At 42.3% G+C, this 15,569-nt stretch overlaps 2 protein-coding genes across 8 annotated transcripts in view; one reads left to right on the top strand and one right to left on the bottom strand.

The window, feature by feature from the left end:
• Positions 1-37: 37 nt before the first annotated feature.
• Positions 38-7,688, bottom strand: rln3a (relaxin 3a). Of its 2 annotated transcripts, XM_085156854.1 has the most exons (4): positions 5,316-7,688; positions 3,894-3,981; positions 2,970-3,318; positions 38-1,834 (listed from the first exon to the last, which is right to left on the bottom strand). In XM_085156854.1, the coding sequence occupies exons 3-4, from the start codon at positions 3,127-3,129 to the stop codon at positions 1,551-1,553; spliced, it is 444 nt and encodes a 147-aa protein (XP_085012980.1). In that variant the 5' UTR covers positions 3,130-3,318; positions 3,894-3,981; positions 5,316-7,688; the 3' UTR covers positions 38-1,550. The 2 variants fall into 2 exon arrangements, with proteins under 2 accessions (XP_085012980.1, XP_085012981.1); XM_085156855.1 differs by lacking the exons at positions 3,894-3,981; positions 5,316-7,688 and having other exon boundaries at positions 2,970-3,504.
• The window catches only part of rfx1a (regulatory factor X, 1a (influences HLA class II expression)), a 27,893-nt gene continuing 17,211 nt past the window's right edge, over positions 4,888-15,569 (top strand). The window contains exons 1-10 of one of the 6 annotated variants that reach the window (XM_085156842.1): positions 4,888-5,054; positions 8,314-8,691; positions 9,503-9,612; positions 9,701-9,796; positions 10,031-10,306; positions 10,521-10,618; positions 10,735-11,173; positions 11,888-12,063; positions 13,800-13,919; positions 14,178-14,311. In XM_085156842.1, the coding sequence (XP_085012968.1) occupies positions 8,334-8,691; positions 9,503-9,612; positions 9,701-9,796; positions 10,031-10,306; positions 10,521-10,618; positions 10,735-11,173; positions 11,888-12,063; positions 13,800-13,919; positions 14,178-14,311 (1,807 nt within the window). In that variant the 5' untranslated portion in view covers positions 4,888-5,054; positions 8,314-8,333. The other 5 variants (XM_085156839.1, XM_085156844.1, XM_085156843.1 and 2 more) reach the window with 5 other exon arrangements.

Raw genomic sequence — 15,569 nt, 5'->3', positions numbered from 1 at the left:
ACGCACTAACTCGCTGCAGGTCCCGAAACGTGTCTGCCGTAGCTACCCCTGTATTTTTTATTTTTATTTTTTTTTAATTACGCAAACGCTTTTCATAACTTCAAGAAAAGAAAGAGAGATATCGTAAGATAGTGGCGTAAGATATTTAGGTTACTGAACTTTGAGGTAGTTTTGTTTTGAATTTCTGCCGCTCAAACCTGAGCACGTGTATGAAAGTGTCTAATTAAAATGACAGCTACTAACCTGAGTGTATAAAGCATTTTGGGCTTATATAAACTTTTGAACACTCCATATTTCCCTCTGTTTTAAAGTCCATTACCTGTTTTAAGAAACACGTTTGTGTCTGCTTGTTTCCTTTTTAAAATAAAATCCTGAAGGTCGTTTGCAACCTTTAAAAGTCATTATAGGAAAGTTCTCTAAACGTATTCATGTGAAATTTATGTGTCCTAATGGTCATTTGAATTAAAAAAATATATACACTAGCCATTTTATTACAAATCTGCATGAAGTGGATGGTAAGTGTGTTTGTAATAGAGCAGTAGAATAGTATTATCAGTTTGCTAAAGCTAAACTGTTAGCTAATATAACATTAGACCAACTAAAAAAATATGTGGCACATAAAACACAAATCACAGTAACGTGTGTTAACCTGCATCAGAGGCTCTTCGTGCATGCATTTCCAGAGGGTAGGATGTTTACATGACATGAGATATTGTTCTTTTTTGTGACCCTTTGTGAACTTGTTGACCTAGATAAATAGCATCAGTGATCAAAGCTAAAAAAAAAAAAAAAAACCTAAACTAAACTAAATCTGATACTGAAACTAATAAATAGTAAACTGAAACTAAACAGACATTAAAACCTAAACTGAAAGCAGCATATCAACTGTGGAAACCGACTCTGAAAATATAATTTCCCCCAAATAAAAGTTGTTTTTATGCTGCAGTGACTTAAGTATTGTAGCCTACATTTTAATGTTTTCCCCCCTTCCACCAATTACAGCATGTTTTTAAGGAAGTGGGAATGCCTCAAAAGCTAAGTAGGCCACAGCAGCATATTTCATGGGAAGCAAAGCTGCTGTGTAAGCATTGGGGACTGAGGTAAAAATACACATCTACCTGTCACTTTATGTTTATTATAACACAGATTGTAATGAATTTTCCATTCATTTATCCCTCCGTGTCATGTGACGAGTGTGTTTGTTAGTTTGTTAATGAACTTGTTCTCAAATGATTTTAGCAAAGCATTTTATTCCCTTGAGCTCTCATCAGTTGCAGCAGAGAAAGTTACTGGTAATGTAAAAAGAAAACAAGCAAAGACGTCATAAAACAAACGTGTCTCTTTATATATCATACTGGCCACATAAACATTTACTTGATACTGAAAATCAAAGACATTAAACAGACTTTACTGAACAGACACACGCAGGATATAAAATTCACAAAAAAGTGAATAAAGAAGAGTGCGTGTGCAAATGTGTGTCTCTGTTTGTTTATTAAGGTGTACAACATGCCTGGTAGCCAGCGCGCTCAGATTGCATATATCGACCCTCAGCAGAGAGAGCTGATCTCGCTCTTGCTGCAGCCCCACTTGCAGCAGGCGTTGGAGAGACCCACCACCACATCACGGCCTTTGCGGTCAGCTTTGCGAAGCGCCTCCAGTATCTCTTCGGTGATGAATGAACGGGTGGAGCGGCTGAACGCTCCCTCCTGGTTGTCTCTGGATGCGGAGCTTGGATCTGTGTTTCTCTGAAGGAGACTCTCCACCGCAAAATTGTGATTCAAGCCCTCTGAGAGTTCATCCTGAGGGGAGGTGAAGGGGTCCTCTGAAGCATCTGTGGGAGTAAAAATAATAAAGTATGAAGAAATGGGTTTCTCTTGCAACCAAGCTAAATATGTGCATTATTTGCATTTCATTATTGCTGGAGACGACACGATGGAAGGAGCGAGGGTGGGATGCCACTGGATCGTTGCCAAGTGTGCCTGGTGGGTTAGATGCTTAAATGTACATTTGGTGGTTTATAGACATAGCTCAGAATAATAAGCGCACATCAGTATAGTAAATGAAAACCAAGGCACTTTGATTCAGAATATCACATTTTCAGCCTTTCAGGGCTGAGAGCAATTACATTTTAAGCTGTAGTCATTTACTGAACAGTTCATACATTTTTTTGTAAGTAATAACATAATTCAGTGGATACACTCAAATTCAATCTTAAACAACAATACATATATATATATATATATATATATATATATATATATATATATATATGTGTGTGTGTGTGTGTGTGTGTGTGTGTGTGTAGATAGATAGATAGATAGATAGATAGATAGATAGATAGATGTGAAATGCAAAAGTCACAAAAATTATAGTTAATAAGGTAAAAAACAGACAAGAACAACAACTATAATAATACTACCACTAATTATAATAAAAAGCTAAAAATTAAGTAGGAGTCACTCGGTTTTTGTAATCTGATCATATATAATCCATTGCTAGCTAACCAGCCATTCTAACCAGCCAGCCAGTCATTCTACACTTAAAATTACAGGTGATTTACTTCCATCATTTCTCTGGATACCGCCACATGATGACAAATGAGCAGAAAAAGACCAGTTTAAATTATTTACATAGTCATGGATGGCACATTGCACATCTCTGCTCAGCTGAACACTCAAAGCGCTTTCTACTTACAAGTGTCATTCACTCATTCATATAGAGCTTTTATCTATGCCTGAGTGCTTTCTGACATTCACACACTCCGACAGATGCATCAGGGCAACGTGAGTTTCAGCATCTTGCCCAACAATACTTGAGACTGGAGGAGTCAGGACTCAATCCACCGACCTTCCAACTGGTAGAAAACCTGCTCTATCACCTGAGCCACAGCCACCTCGATTCACAAATAGAAATTTTAAAAGTGGTTGCAAAAGGTAAAAAATAAAGTGAAATATCACCAGGCTTACCTAAACTCCTGAGTGACCGTCTCCATCGTGAACCCCCGCAGGTGAAGATGACCGCCCGGATGAACTCGCGGCCACAGAGCTTCACCCCATACGCTGGGTCATCCATGGGCTGAACGCCAGCCACAAGCAGACACACAGCCAGCACCACAGCTTTCCACATAGTCGCGAGGCAAGAAGTGGGAGGAGAATATTTGGTTTAACTCGCTCTTTGCATAAGCAATGACTTTTTAGATGACCCAGGCGCGCTTTATAAAGGTGTTTGAACCCCTGAAAAGGAGGAGATGCACACTGCGCATGTAGGCCTCCTCTGAGAGAATAACAGATCTGAACAGGAGATACAGTGGGAGACCTTTATGGAGACAAAAAGAAGACCAAAGGTGGCATAGTTAATGAGTTTGTTAGAGGAATCTATAATCTAATAGTTTAGGCAAATGTTTGTCCCTCTATATAATAAAATGACCAGACCAGAAAACCCATAATGTGTACAGATCACTGACAATGACAAACACAATTAGACTGTTATAACAAGATTACTTGATTGCTGTTTGGTATACTAATTATACCCATTTTCTATACATATTGTAAACAAAGGTTTACACACATACATGTATACATCTCCATTAGTACTTAAAAAATACATATAGTGTTATTAATCAGTGTATAGCACATATTTCTGTAGTTTTCTGCACAGAGGCTGACAAATCCAATTTAATTCATATAAAACTGTATTATTAAAAAAACAATGCTAACACACTGTAAACCCTAAAGAATTAACATGTTAGTTCTGCCGACGCATGTGGCCTTTAACTGTCTTGATGACATTTAACAATATTACAGCCATACATTCAGGTTTTTGCAATCCTAGTTCATTACATCACCTTCGACACAGTTAACCTACATAAAAATTCTTTATGTAGAACTTACCTTTTCTTCAGGAAATTACTCATCCTGTTAGCTCTTTGCCAAAAGGTGAATTGAAGAACAGAGACTGGACCAGTGACATTTCCAAAGTCTGATAACACAGAAGTCTTATTATGAGTCAGAGACAAATAAAACACATTCTTATCTGTATATCCGCATAGCCAAAGGTCGCTCATTTAGGAAATTACAAAAGGGGTGCTGAATTTGTAATTAATGTGATGATACAAAGCTAACAAAATGGCATTTTGGGAAGGTATCCACCATGACACTTGTTAAAACACTGTCATGCTGGGGCAACCTGTGGAGGTCAAGGGAGCAATATCAAAATGCTACAGACCACAGTAAATAAACCAGTGGTGTGTGGGAAAAAATGTATAAATTATGTTGTATAATGAGAACATTAAATGAAATTTAGGGCAAGAAATTTGCCTTTGGTTCACTATTATGCAGTCATATGCCACATGCACATATATATTAACATGTAATGTGTTGTGATGACAGGTAAAAATGCAAAATTCACTGTTTATTTTTTTAATTCTGTTTTCAAAACTTTTTAATTTGTCTTTATATAGCCTTGTGTTTCCTTGTATTCATTTATTTGTAAAACACTTTGTAATGCCTTGTTATGGACTGATATGTACATTATTGTAAAATGAGAGTAAAGAAAAGGAAGAAACATATTAAAATACAACAACACATCAATAGCCCATTCTTCAGGAAGGCTACTAATGGACCCTAGGGTAAGTCACTGAATGAATGTAGCCAGATGGATCAATTTAAATGACAGTCCATATAGGCTGTGCATTGATTTTATTTCAATTTAAAACAAACTACAAACAATTCTATTACTTTCACTGGGATTTTACTGGGAGCCTCTACCTCTGGGATTTTCCACAAATGGGCGTGGAAGGCTTTGTAGTAAAATTTTCCTTGCGCTGTCACTTTAAGACAATTTGGTAGCTCTCAGCCAATCACAACAGCAAAGGGGGAGGGAAGGGAGCGGGTGGGTAGCAACAGTTGCCCTGGTGAGGACGAAGCGCCATAGCCACGGTAGCCCTGGCGACAAGAACCCAGCAACGAGAATCAACAACAACAACAACTGAAACCGCCATAAAAATAAAAGAAGATATTTTGCCAGTGGGAAATACACACGTGGAACCAGAGGTGAAGCTCTTAACATGATCTGTAGCATTTTATGTCCTCTAACGCTTCAGCTGAATTCTGCTATTGCTTTTCCCCCCTTGTTGTTTCAGTAGCCATAACAGGCAACTGCCTCCCAGTGTTAGCTGGGGGTTAGCCTGCAAGCTAGCCGTAATTCTGATAACCGGTCGGGCTTTCTAGTGTGCGATAGTTTGTGCCTGCTTGCTGCTCATCTGTATGACTCTGAATTCCGCCTGCCATGACGACGCAGCCATAGATGCATACCCAAGCAGGCCGTTGTTATGGCGATGTCAAATGCAAAAGGTACAAAATGGCGGTTGTTGTAGAGACCAGTTAGCTTCCTGATCCTGCTATCTCGCTACACAGCTAGCATCAGTGGCTGTCACGACAGGCTCGTGCTTGCCGCCGCTCGCAGCCAACGTCTGTTTGACTATAAACGGACACTCATCTTGTTAACGGTGAATTATGTGCAGTCAGTGATGGGTTTGCACTCTATGTTTTTCTCCGTTAGCTGACTAGACACACATAGGGTGCATAAAGCTAACGACAGCCCCCATCCCTTCCAAAATAGAAGGGAGGCCAATTTGTAATAGTAAAATTAATAGAGGGACGTGTTTTGTGGTAGTTTTGAGAAATTAAATAAATTGAAGGCTGACTAAAATGCCGTTCTGTCTTTTAACGGAAAGTTTAGAAAGCTGTGGCAGGTGGCGGACATTTAATACGTAAGGGGCGTGGCGAAGGAGGGCGTTCTGCAGGTGCTTTCTAGGTTACAGTTCACTTTCACCTCTTTGTTCACTGACGCAGACTCCTAAGTGTACACCTTTACAGGTTCAGATTCGTAACAAGCCTCCTACTGTCTAACTGAAAAGAAGAAAACACACATTTTCAGTTACAAATGTTTCTTTCTGCTGTGTTTATTTGACTTGAATTATTGACAGCCAGAAGTTAACTATCTGTGTTATGGTATTAAAAATGTGGATTACGGTGACAGTGTACATGACATAAAGCAAAATAATAGACGGCACTGTAGCGTTAATACAGTTTGGTAAGGGATTTTCCCTAGCTGTTCTACGGGCATGCCATCAAAGGCGGTGCGATCACATTACAGGTAATGAGACACCAAAATGCTTGTTCCCATCAATGCTCCTCCCCCGCATCCCCTCATGAGTTGCACCACTGAGAGGCCCTGGCCACAATAGTACTTTCAGACACCCCCCTCGATCATTCATTTACATCTAGGCGAGAAATGAGCATGTAAAAATATTTGTGTGGTGTATGAGCTGCTTATTATAGGCTAATATTGTTAGAAAAGACGTGATCTAATGCTGATTCCTATGATAGAGTTTAACCTCCTACCTTCTGTTTAAATGTTACCTATGCAATTGACAAGTTGGACTCCTTATTCATGATTGTTTACATATTTGTAACCTTTACTGGGACCAATGATGTATATATTTTGGTTGTACTAAATTTGCCTCATTGCCTCTTTTTTTAACACAGCATTGTCTACTACAGGGTGGGCCATTTATATGGATACACCATAATAAAATGGGAATGGTTGGTGATATTAAAGTCCTGTTTGTGGCAAATTAGTATATGTGAGGGGGCAAACTCCTCAAGATGGGAGGTGACCATGGTGGCCATTTAGAAGTTGGCCATCTTGGATACAACTTTTGTTTTTTCAATAGGAAGAGGGCCATGTGACACATCAAACTTATTGGTAATGTCACAAGAAAATCAATGGTGTGCTTGGTTTCAACGTAACTTTATTCTTTCATGAGTTATTTACAAGTTTCTGACCACTTATAAAATGTGTTCAATGTGCTGCCCATTGTGTTGGTTTGTCAATGCAACCCTCTTCTCCCACTCTTCACACACTGATAGCAACACCGCAGGAGAAATGCCAGCACAGGCATCCAGTATCCGTAGTTTCAGGTGCTGCACATCTTGTATCTTCACACCATAGACAATTGCCTTCAGATGACTCCAAAGATAAAAGTCTAAGGGGGTCAGATCGGGAGACCTTGGGGGCCATTCAACTGGCCCACGACGACCAATCCACTTTCCAGGAAACTGTTCAAATAGGAATGCTCGTACCTGGCACCCATAATGTGGTGGTGCACCATCTTGCTGGAAAAACTCAGGGAGCGTGCCAGCTTCAGTGCACAAAGAGGGAAACACATCATCATGTAGCAATTTCAAATATCCAGTGGCCTTGAGGTTTCCATTGATGAAGAATGGACCCACTATCGTTGTACCCCTTATACAACACCAAACCATCACTTTTGTTGGTCCAACAGTCTTGGAGGGATCCATCCAATGTGGGTTAGTGTCAGACCAATAGCGGTGGTTTTGTTTGTTAACTTCACCATTCACATAAAAGTTTGCCTCATCACTGAACAAAATCTTCTGCGTGAACTTAGGGTCCTGTTCCAATTTTTGTTCTGCCCATTCTGCAAATTCTGTGAGCCGATCTGGGTCATCCTCGTTGAGATGCTGCAGTAGCTGGAGTTTGTAAGGGTGCCATTTGTGAGTAGCTAATATCCACCGAAGGGATGTTCGACTAATGCCACTCTCCAGTGACATGCGGCGAGTGCTACGCTGTGGGCTCTTGCTGAATGAAGCTAGGACAGCCACTGATGATGATGATTCATTAGTGACAGTTTTCTTGCGTCCACATTTTGGCAAATCCAACACTGAACCAGTTTCACGAAACTTAGCAAGCAGTTTGCTAACTGTAGCATGGGAGATGAGTGGTCTCGTAGGGTGTCTTGCATTGAAATCTGCTGCAATGACCCGGTTACTGCGTTCACCAGATATCAACACAATTTCGATCCGCTCCTCACGTGGAGCTCCTCCGCTCCTCCTCATGTTCACAGCCATTCGACATGTCAATGGCTGTGAACAAAGAGAAACTTGTAAATAATTCATGAAAGAATAAAGTTACATTGAAACCAAGCACACCATTGTTTTTCTTGTGACATTACCAATAAGTTTGATGTGTCACATGTGCCTCTTCCTATTGAAAAAACAAAAGTTGTATCCAAGATGGCCGACTTCTAAATGGCCACCATGGTCACCACCCATCTTGAGGATTTTGCCCCCTCACATATACTAATGTGCCACAAACAGGACTTTAATATCACCAACCATTCCCATGTTATTACGGTGTATCCATATAAATGGCCCACCCTGTAGTTTGAAAACAAACAGCTTAGGTTGAAAATGTGTAACTTGTTGTCTTGTTTTCTTTTTTCCCCAGCCTGATTCCCTGCTCTTGTAATGGCCACTACAGGCTACGTAGGTGAGATCCAGCCAGCGGCCCAAACTCAGGGGACTGCTGTCACTGTGACAACGGGTCAACCTGATGCCAGCTCCACCCCTGTAACTGCCCCACAATTTTTGGCTGAGATTCAGACTACTGTGGCTGCTCCCACTGTGGTCACACCCACAGGCCAAACTACTCCCACAGAGCAAGCCGCTTCCATCACCACCCAGAAGCCCGCTGCTAGTCAGACCCAGTCCACAGTGCAAGCCCAGCCAGCTCAGACGCAGTATGTGACTGCAGAGATCCAGGGCTCCCCCACGCAGTCAGGAAATGCTCAGAGCACTCCACAGTACATCGTTGTTACCGTCACAGGTAAAGGCTTTCTGCACTATATGCATTATATCATAACACAAGTGTCCTAGAAGTTCCTTGCTTCAGACTGTGTAAATATGTCTCTATCTGCCACCCCACAGTCATATAACACATCACAAATAGATCTGTTGGCGCAAGGCCTGAAGTTAACCAGTCAGAGGTGTTTCACAATGGATGATGAGAATTTATCTTAAGGGGTTTTTCAGACTCATCATTTTATTTGACAAAGCAGATTTGATTTATAGGGACAAAATCAAAAAGGGTGAGGCGTGGAGTTTAATGCACAGGTTCTAGGACTGGAAGGTAAGTAAACTAGTAATTAGCTGCAGCAGAAATACCTGATATTGCCCGACTTATTGAATTTGACTTGTACAGTCAAGTATTTGTAAAGGCTCAGGCAGACAAAAACGCTCGGCTCACATACCGGATAATCCCAGTTTGGTATAAGGGTGTGTGGCGAATGAAGTAAAACTGTGTTACAGTCACAGGCTTATCCTCTGTGGTCAATTTTAATTGTGTCTTTAAAATATAATTTTTTAAATTCCTATCATTAGTTTTCATAAAGGTTTTTCAAGCAAAAAATTGACAAATTAAGTGCAAATGTTTTTTTTAGGTGGGGAGATTTTTAATTTGTGCATACTTCTACGTGTTTAAAGACATGATTTTATCTGCTTTATTACACCATTAGTGTTACCACTTTATTATTAATCAGCTGTAGCAAGAGATGAGAGGCAGTGTATGATCAGCTTAATGAAGTAGAAATAATATCACTAATTTGTGCAGGTACTAAGATACCCTCTTTATCTTTCAGAGGGTTCCCTTCACTCAAATGACAGTGTGTCAGACTCCAGTCCACCTCCAGCTGTGGTGCAGACTGGAGTCCCCACACAAGTTGTTCAGCAGGTGCAGACAGCTCAGCAGGTAAAATTTGCACACATACATGGTTATGTCCGGTTATGTTATGTTATGTTGTTTTCTTTGCTCTTGAATCTTCTCTTCATCTCAATAGAGGTCAGTGGTGCAGGCCACCTCCCAGATTGCCAAAACTGAGCCAGGCACACAGCTCAGCGTCACCAGTCTACAGCCTGTCCACATCACCCAGGAGGTAAGCCAAACTCAGTGGTGAGTTTGTCAGTGGTGATGGCATATACGTGATGTCTGAAAATAACTTATGCTTTCACTAACCAGTGTGTAAATGCGAGCTAGTCATCACAGCTTCACTTCACTAAATGTGTGATCAATATGACTTGTGATGCGTACAAAACTTTGCAACTTCCTTGTGTTTTGGCTCAGTATTAGTCAGCTCATTGTTTTTGTGGTCAAATCTGCAACTTTTCAGCTTCCCCTTAGCACGGAGGTGACCGGTTTAGTCAGGGATAGGAAACTAGAAGATTGGCAGCTGCGTCATGAGGCAGAGGAGTCAGTCTGCCTTGCCTGGGTGTCAGCAGACTGCGTAAACGGCTGCTGCTGCAAACCCGTCTACCTCCCCTTGGATGAGTATTGGCAGCCACTGTGCATGCTCTCTGTGCACGCTGAGAGTGAGATAGGCCACCCTGCCATCCTCAGCTCAGGTCCCAATCAGCCACCTCTGCACACAGCAACCGCCGCTTTCCAAGTAGGTCAGGGACACGAGGGAATCTGCTGCTACAAAGATGAGTGGACAGAGAAGCTGTCTGTATAAGAAATGTTTGTAGTGCAAAAACAAGGCCGGACATGAAAGATATTAAGATTCTAAAGGATGAAAGAGTTGATGTGGTTCAACATAATGGCTGAGGATTTATTGGATTTTGGTGTGTGTGTGTGTGTGTGTGTGCGCGCTCACTCCTTAGGTCCAGCAGCAGCTCACATCAGTGCCAGTGCAACATGTGTACACCAATCAAGTGCAGTATGTTGAAGGAGAAGACAACAACTACACCACCAGCACCATGTTAGAATGAAACTCATTTTCTAACACTTGTTCACACAGAAATATTGTTTTCTTTGTCTTACTTCTTTCTTTGGCTGCTTGGTTTTGTAACCCATCTTTGCATGTCTCTCATCCAGTCGCTCCGGCACCTTCCCTTACACCGACACCCCTTTGTACACCCAGACCACCGCCGCTCCATATTACGAAGGTCAGCCGACTTCCGGCACCCAGGCCTCCTCGCCCGGCACACCTCTGACTGTGTCCGTGACAGCCGGCACCACAGCGGGCGTCTCGATGTTCGTGGCCCAGCCTACCACTGCGGCGGGGGGAGGGGCCACAGTGGTGACGGCAGGCGGCACGACCAACGGGGCCGGAGAAGGGGCAGGGACCAACGGCGGAGCGGCAGGCAGTTATGTGATCCAGGGGGGTTACATGCTGGGCAGCGGCGGCAGCAGCAGCAGCAGCGGGTCGGCGGCTGGCAACAGTCAGAACTACTCACACACCGCCCGCGCCTCTCCGGCCACTGTGAGTATTACAGAGGGCGAGGAGAGTAGCGTGCCGTCGGCAGACAAGAAGGTATGCAGAGGCGCCAAGCGCAGGAATTTCTTCTCGTTCTGTTCTCATCCACACAACCCCCCCTTTTGGTGGTGCACACTGATGACGTCATAGTTTGAGTTTTGTCAAAGTGGAAAACACAAGTGAACAATTTGGAGATTAGGAGCAAAAAAATATTAGCTGAAATTTTATTTATTTTTTTAAATTTTTTTTTGCATTAGCTGTGATTTCCTCGAAGAAAACAAAACCATGACCTCATCATTTTCATACCATTGCAGTGCATGTAATGAGGGGCATTTTTAATTTGCCTGAAATGCCTTGACACTATACTGTTCATCCCAAATTCATCATATTGAACCCCCATACAATGGCCATAACCAAAACATGTCTGGCCGGCATCCCATCAGTACTCCAGGTCATTGATTCATTGCATACCAAAGTTGTATGCCACGGCACGCAAACAGATGTATTTGTGTTTTCATTCCTGAATGACAGACGGACTGTAAATACGAATGGATTTGCGTTTGTATAATACAAATACTAGAGAAATCTGTGTGTGTGTGCGTTTGTGTTCATGTCATGTACATGTACATGTATCTGTTCAAAGGTGTGATATGTGTGCTAATAGTTGTGCATTTATCTGTTGCGCTATGTTTTTCTGTATATCTGTATATACTGGCTTTGCTAACTGCACCAGCTATTTTCTTTGTTTCGTTGCCTGTGTGTCAGGTACAGTGGTTGCTGGACAACTATGAGACAGCTGAAGGAGTGAGTCTGCCCCGTTCCACCCTTTACTGCCATTACTTGCTGCACTGCCAGGAGCAGAAGCTAGAACCTGTTAATGCTGCGTCATTCGGGAAACTCATAAGATCTGTGTTCATGGGGCTACGCACACGGCGTCTGGGCACTCGGTAAGCTGTGTAGTCACCCAAACTCAGGTCTCATAGGGTAAAAAATATATATGCAACCCATTTATATCCATTAGTAAAGAGAGAGGTGAAGAAGACAGGACAGACAGGGTCGAGTGGGTGGAGACAAATGTTAAGGGTTTGTGAAGGAAAATGTTTACAATTTGGTAGAGGGAACTTCTATGATTTATGGCTTTGAGATGGTGATGCTGACAAAAAGACAGGAGGCAGAGTTGCTAGGATTTTCATTGATAGTGACCAAGAGGGACAACTTAAGTTGAGTGGTTTTGAAAGTTAGAAAGTCAAGGCTAAGATGGTTTGAACATCTGCAGAGGACGGATAGTGAATATATTGAACAAAAGATGTTGAAGATGGAGCTGCCAGGCAGGAGGAGAAGAGGAAGACCACAGAGGAGAGATCAGGCAAACACATCACACATTCCACTGTGGCCTTTTCTGCTGCAGTGATGCATGTCAGGAGCACAAACCCAGTAGTCCTCCGTTCATTTCACCAGACACCAGTAGTCTCCATGTAACTGACATGCGTAATGCTATGCATGCACACACCAATCAGGCATAAGATTTGACTATTGACAGGTAAAGTGAATATCACAGATTGTCTCTTCACCGTGGCACCTGTTAGTGGGTGGGATATATCAGGAAGCAAGTGAACATTTTGTCTTCAAAGTTGATGTGCTAAAAGCAAGAAGCAAAAGCATTTCCCTGAGTTTGAAAGGGCCAAACTGTAATGGCTAGAAAACTGGGTTGGAGCTGGGTTGTTATCAGTCTCCAGTGGTAAGCATCTATCAAAAGTGGTCCAAGGAAGGAACAATAGTGAACCACTGTTATGATGACAGTGTCATGGGCGGCCAAGGCTGATCCTTGTGGTTTGATGCAGCCACGGTACCGTTCCTGTAGCTTAATCTTGGGTCTGATGGAAAGGTGTCAGAATGCACTGTGCATCACAGCTCGTTGTGTGTGGGGCTGCATAGCCACAGTACACCCTCTCATGGAAACAGTACTCCCTGATGGCTGTGGACTCTTTCAGCAGAATAACATGCTGTGGTTGGTTTGAGGTTTGAGGAGCACAGCAACAATTTTGAGGTGTTGACTTGGCCTCCCAATTCCCAAGAATTTGGATTGTGCTAGTTAAACAAGTGTGATCCATGGAGGCCGCACCTCGCAACTTACAGGACTTAAAGGATCTGTTGCTAACCTGTTGGTGCCAAATACCACAGCACACCTTCAGGGCTCTAGTGGAGCCCAGGCCTCGACATATCAGGGCTGTTTTAGCAGAAAAAGGGAGACCAACACAGTATTAGGCAGGTGGTCATATGTTATGCTTGATTGGTGTACCTTAAATTAGTTTCCAGCAGAATGCAGTTTTTTGTGTTGTTTTGTTTTAATTTTTCTAGGAACATCTATAAAGCTCTCTGGAGCATTGGAAAATGTTTGCCTTGTGTAGGAAGACATGTGGGTAGCGATGAAGACAGACAGCATGTGTGTGGGAGAGTGAGTGAGTGAGTGAGTGAGCTAGTGAAATGACTTTTTAAAAGTAGTTAGTGCTATGGGTGCAAATACTTTGTGTTTTATGAAATTCTAATTCAGTGTATAGTAAGACTATACATGTGGCTTGTATGGAGTTAACATACATTCAAGTAGACAGCATAAACACTATGCTCTCTATAGAGTTTGTCTCTTTTAAAAATAAAAGTCAAACCACATTTGTCTTCCTGTTAGGGGTAATTCTAAATACCACTATTATGGGCTGAGAATCAAAGCGGGCTCTTCTCTTCTCCGGCTGATGGAAGACCAACAACACCTGGCTATGAGGCAACAGCCGTTCTCACAGAAACAGAGGTATCCACAGAAATGTTTACACATTCAAGCGCATCTTCTCTATCATTACACAGTTGACCTTTTTTCTACCTCATACGGTTTTTGCCATCAGCTCCTGTTTTTTCTCCATCTCTCACACCACGTCTTCCATTCTTCTCGTGGCTCTGGGCATCTGCTGCTCTCATTATAAGACTGAATTACAATTTCATTTCACTTCATTATTTATCACCTTTGTCTAGACATGAATGCCTGATGTGCTTTTTGCTCCCTACCTATCAGGTTGAAGCCTGTTCATAAAGTGGAAGGAATGACCAATGGAACGGCAGCAGGAGCTGGTCAGCAGCAGCAACAGCAGCAGGGATCGGGCCACGTGGATATCAGCACCCAGGTTCAGCAGTACCAACAGTTCCTTGGTGAGCTTAGTAAACAATGAACACACTTGTTAGTGAGTGCTGCTTTTTTTTTAATGTTAATTTGGTTGAGTCACAAGAGTGAGCAAGCAAAATATTCTTGTAAGCTCTCAGGGCTTGTTGTGAGGACCTTGCATTACATTATGTGGTTGTTTAGAGTGGATGGGCTGTGCCTGACACAGCACCAGTCTTTGAACATGCTTTTCCCTGTGAAGTAAATTGTGAATTTGGCCTGAAAAAGTGTGTCTCCTCATCTTTAGGTTTTAGGCTTTTTGGGAAGCCTTCATTTTTATTAGCAGCAAGGACCTCTATGCCCTGTTAACAGACTGTCAAATCCAGTAACAGAATCTGCTGTAAGAGTTTATTACAAGTATATAAGGCATGGTTTCCTATTTATGTAAGCATATAGCACACAGGCTTATACTTATGCTGCTGTGTTTACTACGTTTGAATTGCGTAGTTTCTTTGTTTGATAGCATGATGGGATTTTTACACCTGATATATGTTTAACATTTCTATATGCTGCTGTGCTGGCGGTGCAGTGCTTAACACTCAGAGCCTCACAGCAAGGAGGTTCAATTTCATCACCAGGACAGGATCTTTCTGTGTGGAGTTTGCAGGTTGTCCCCGTGTTTGTCTAAATTGCCCATAGGTGTGAACGTGAGTGCAAATGGTTGTCTATGTCTATGGTTGTCTATGTCTATGTCTATGTGTTAGCCCTGCAACACACGAGCGACCTGTCCAGGGTGTACTTCACCTCTTGCCCTAAGACAGCTGGAATACCCCCCCCTTTCAACCCTGAATTGGATAAGCAGAAGAGAATGGATGGATGGCTATTTCTATATGTGTAAGGCAGCATGGTAGTTAGCACTGTTGCCTCACAGCAAAAAGGTCCTGGGTTTGAATCTAGCATATTTGGTTGTGGCCTTTCTTTGTGGAGTCTGAATGTTCTCCCCGTGTTTGCATGGGTTCTTTCCGGGTACTCTGGCTTCCTCCCACAGTCCAAACACATGCAGAGGGGCTGGGTTAACTGGTGATTCTAAATTAGCCATAGGTGTGAATGTGAGTTTAAATGGTTGTCTCTTTGTGTGTTTGCCCTGTGACAGACTGGCAATATGTCCAGGTTTGTTCGAGACCTACCTGCTTATCCAATTTAAGACCCTGAATTGGATAAGCAGATGGAAATGGATGGACGGATTATATGTTTTTAATCTGAACATAATGTAAAAAGACAATCTCATTACCAACATTTAAATGCCAC

The sequence above is a fragment of the Neolamprologus multifasciatus genome, chromosome 4 (genome assembly GCF_963576455.1).
Source record: "Neolamprologus multifasciatus chromosome 4, fNeoMul1.2, whole genome shotgun sequence".
Taxonomy (NCBI): domain Eukaryota; kingdom Metazoa; phylum Chordata; class Actinopteri; order Cichliformes; family Cichlidae; genus Neolamprologus; species Neolamprologus multifasciatus.
The sequence above is the reverse complement of the archived record's forward strand: the minus strand, read 5'-3'. Positions and strand labels throughout refer to the sequence as shown.

Excerpts from the sequence above, each read along its gene's own strand:
- rln3a (XM_085156854.1), bottom strand. The coding sequence starts at position 3,129 with ATGTGGAAAGCTGTGGTGCTGGCTGTGTGTCTGCTTGTGGCTGGCGTT. Across the intron at positions 1,835-2,969 it reads ACGGTCACTCAGGAGTTTAG|ATGCTTCAGAGGACCCCTTC; the intron begins GTAAGCCTGGTG and ends TTACTCCCACAG.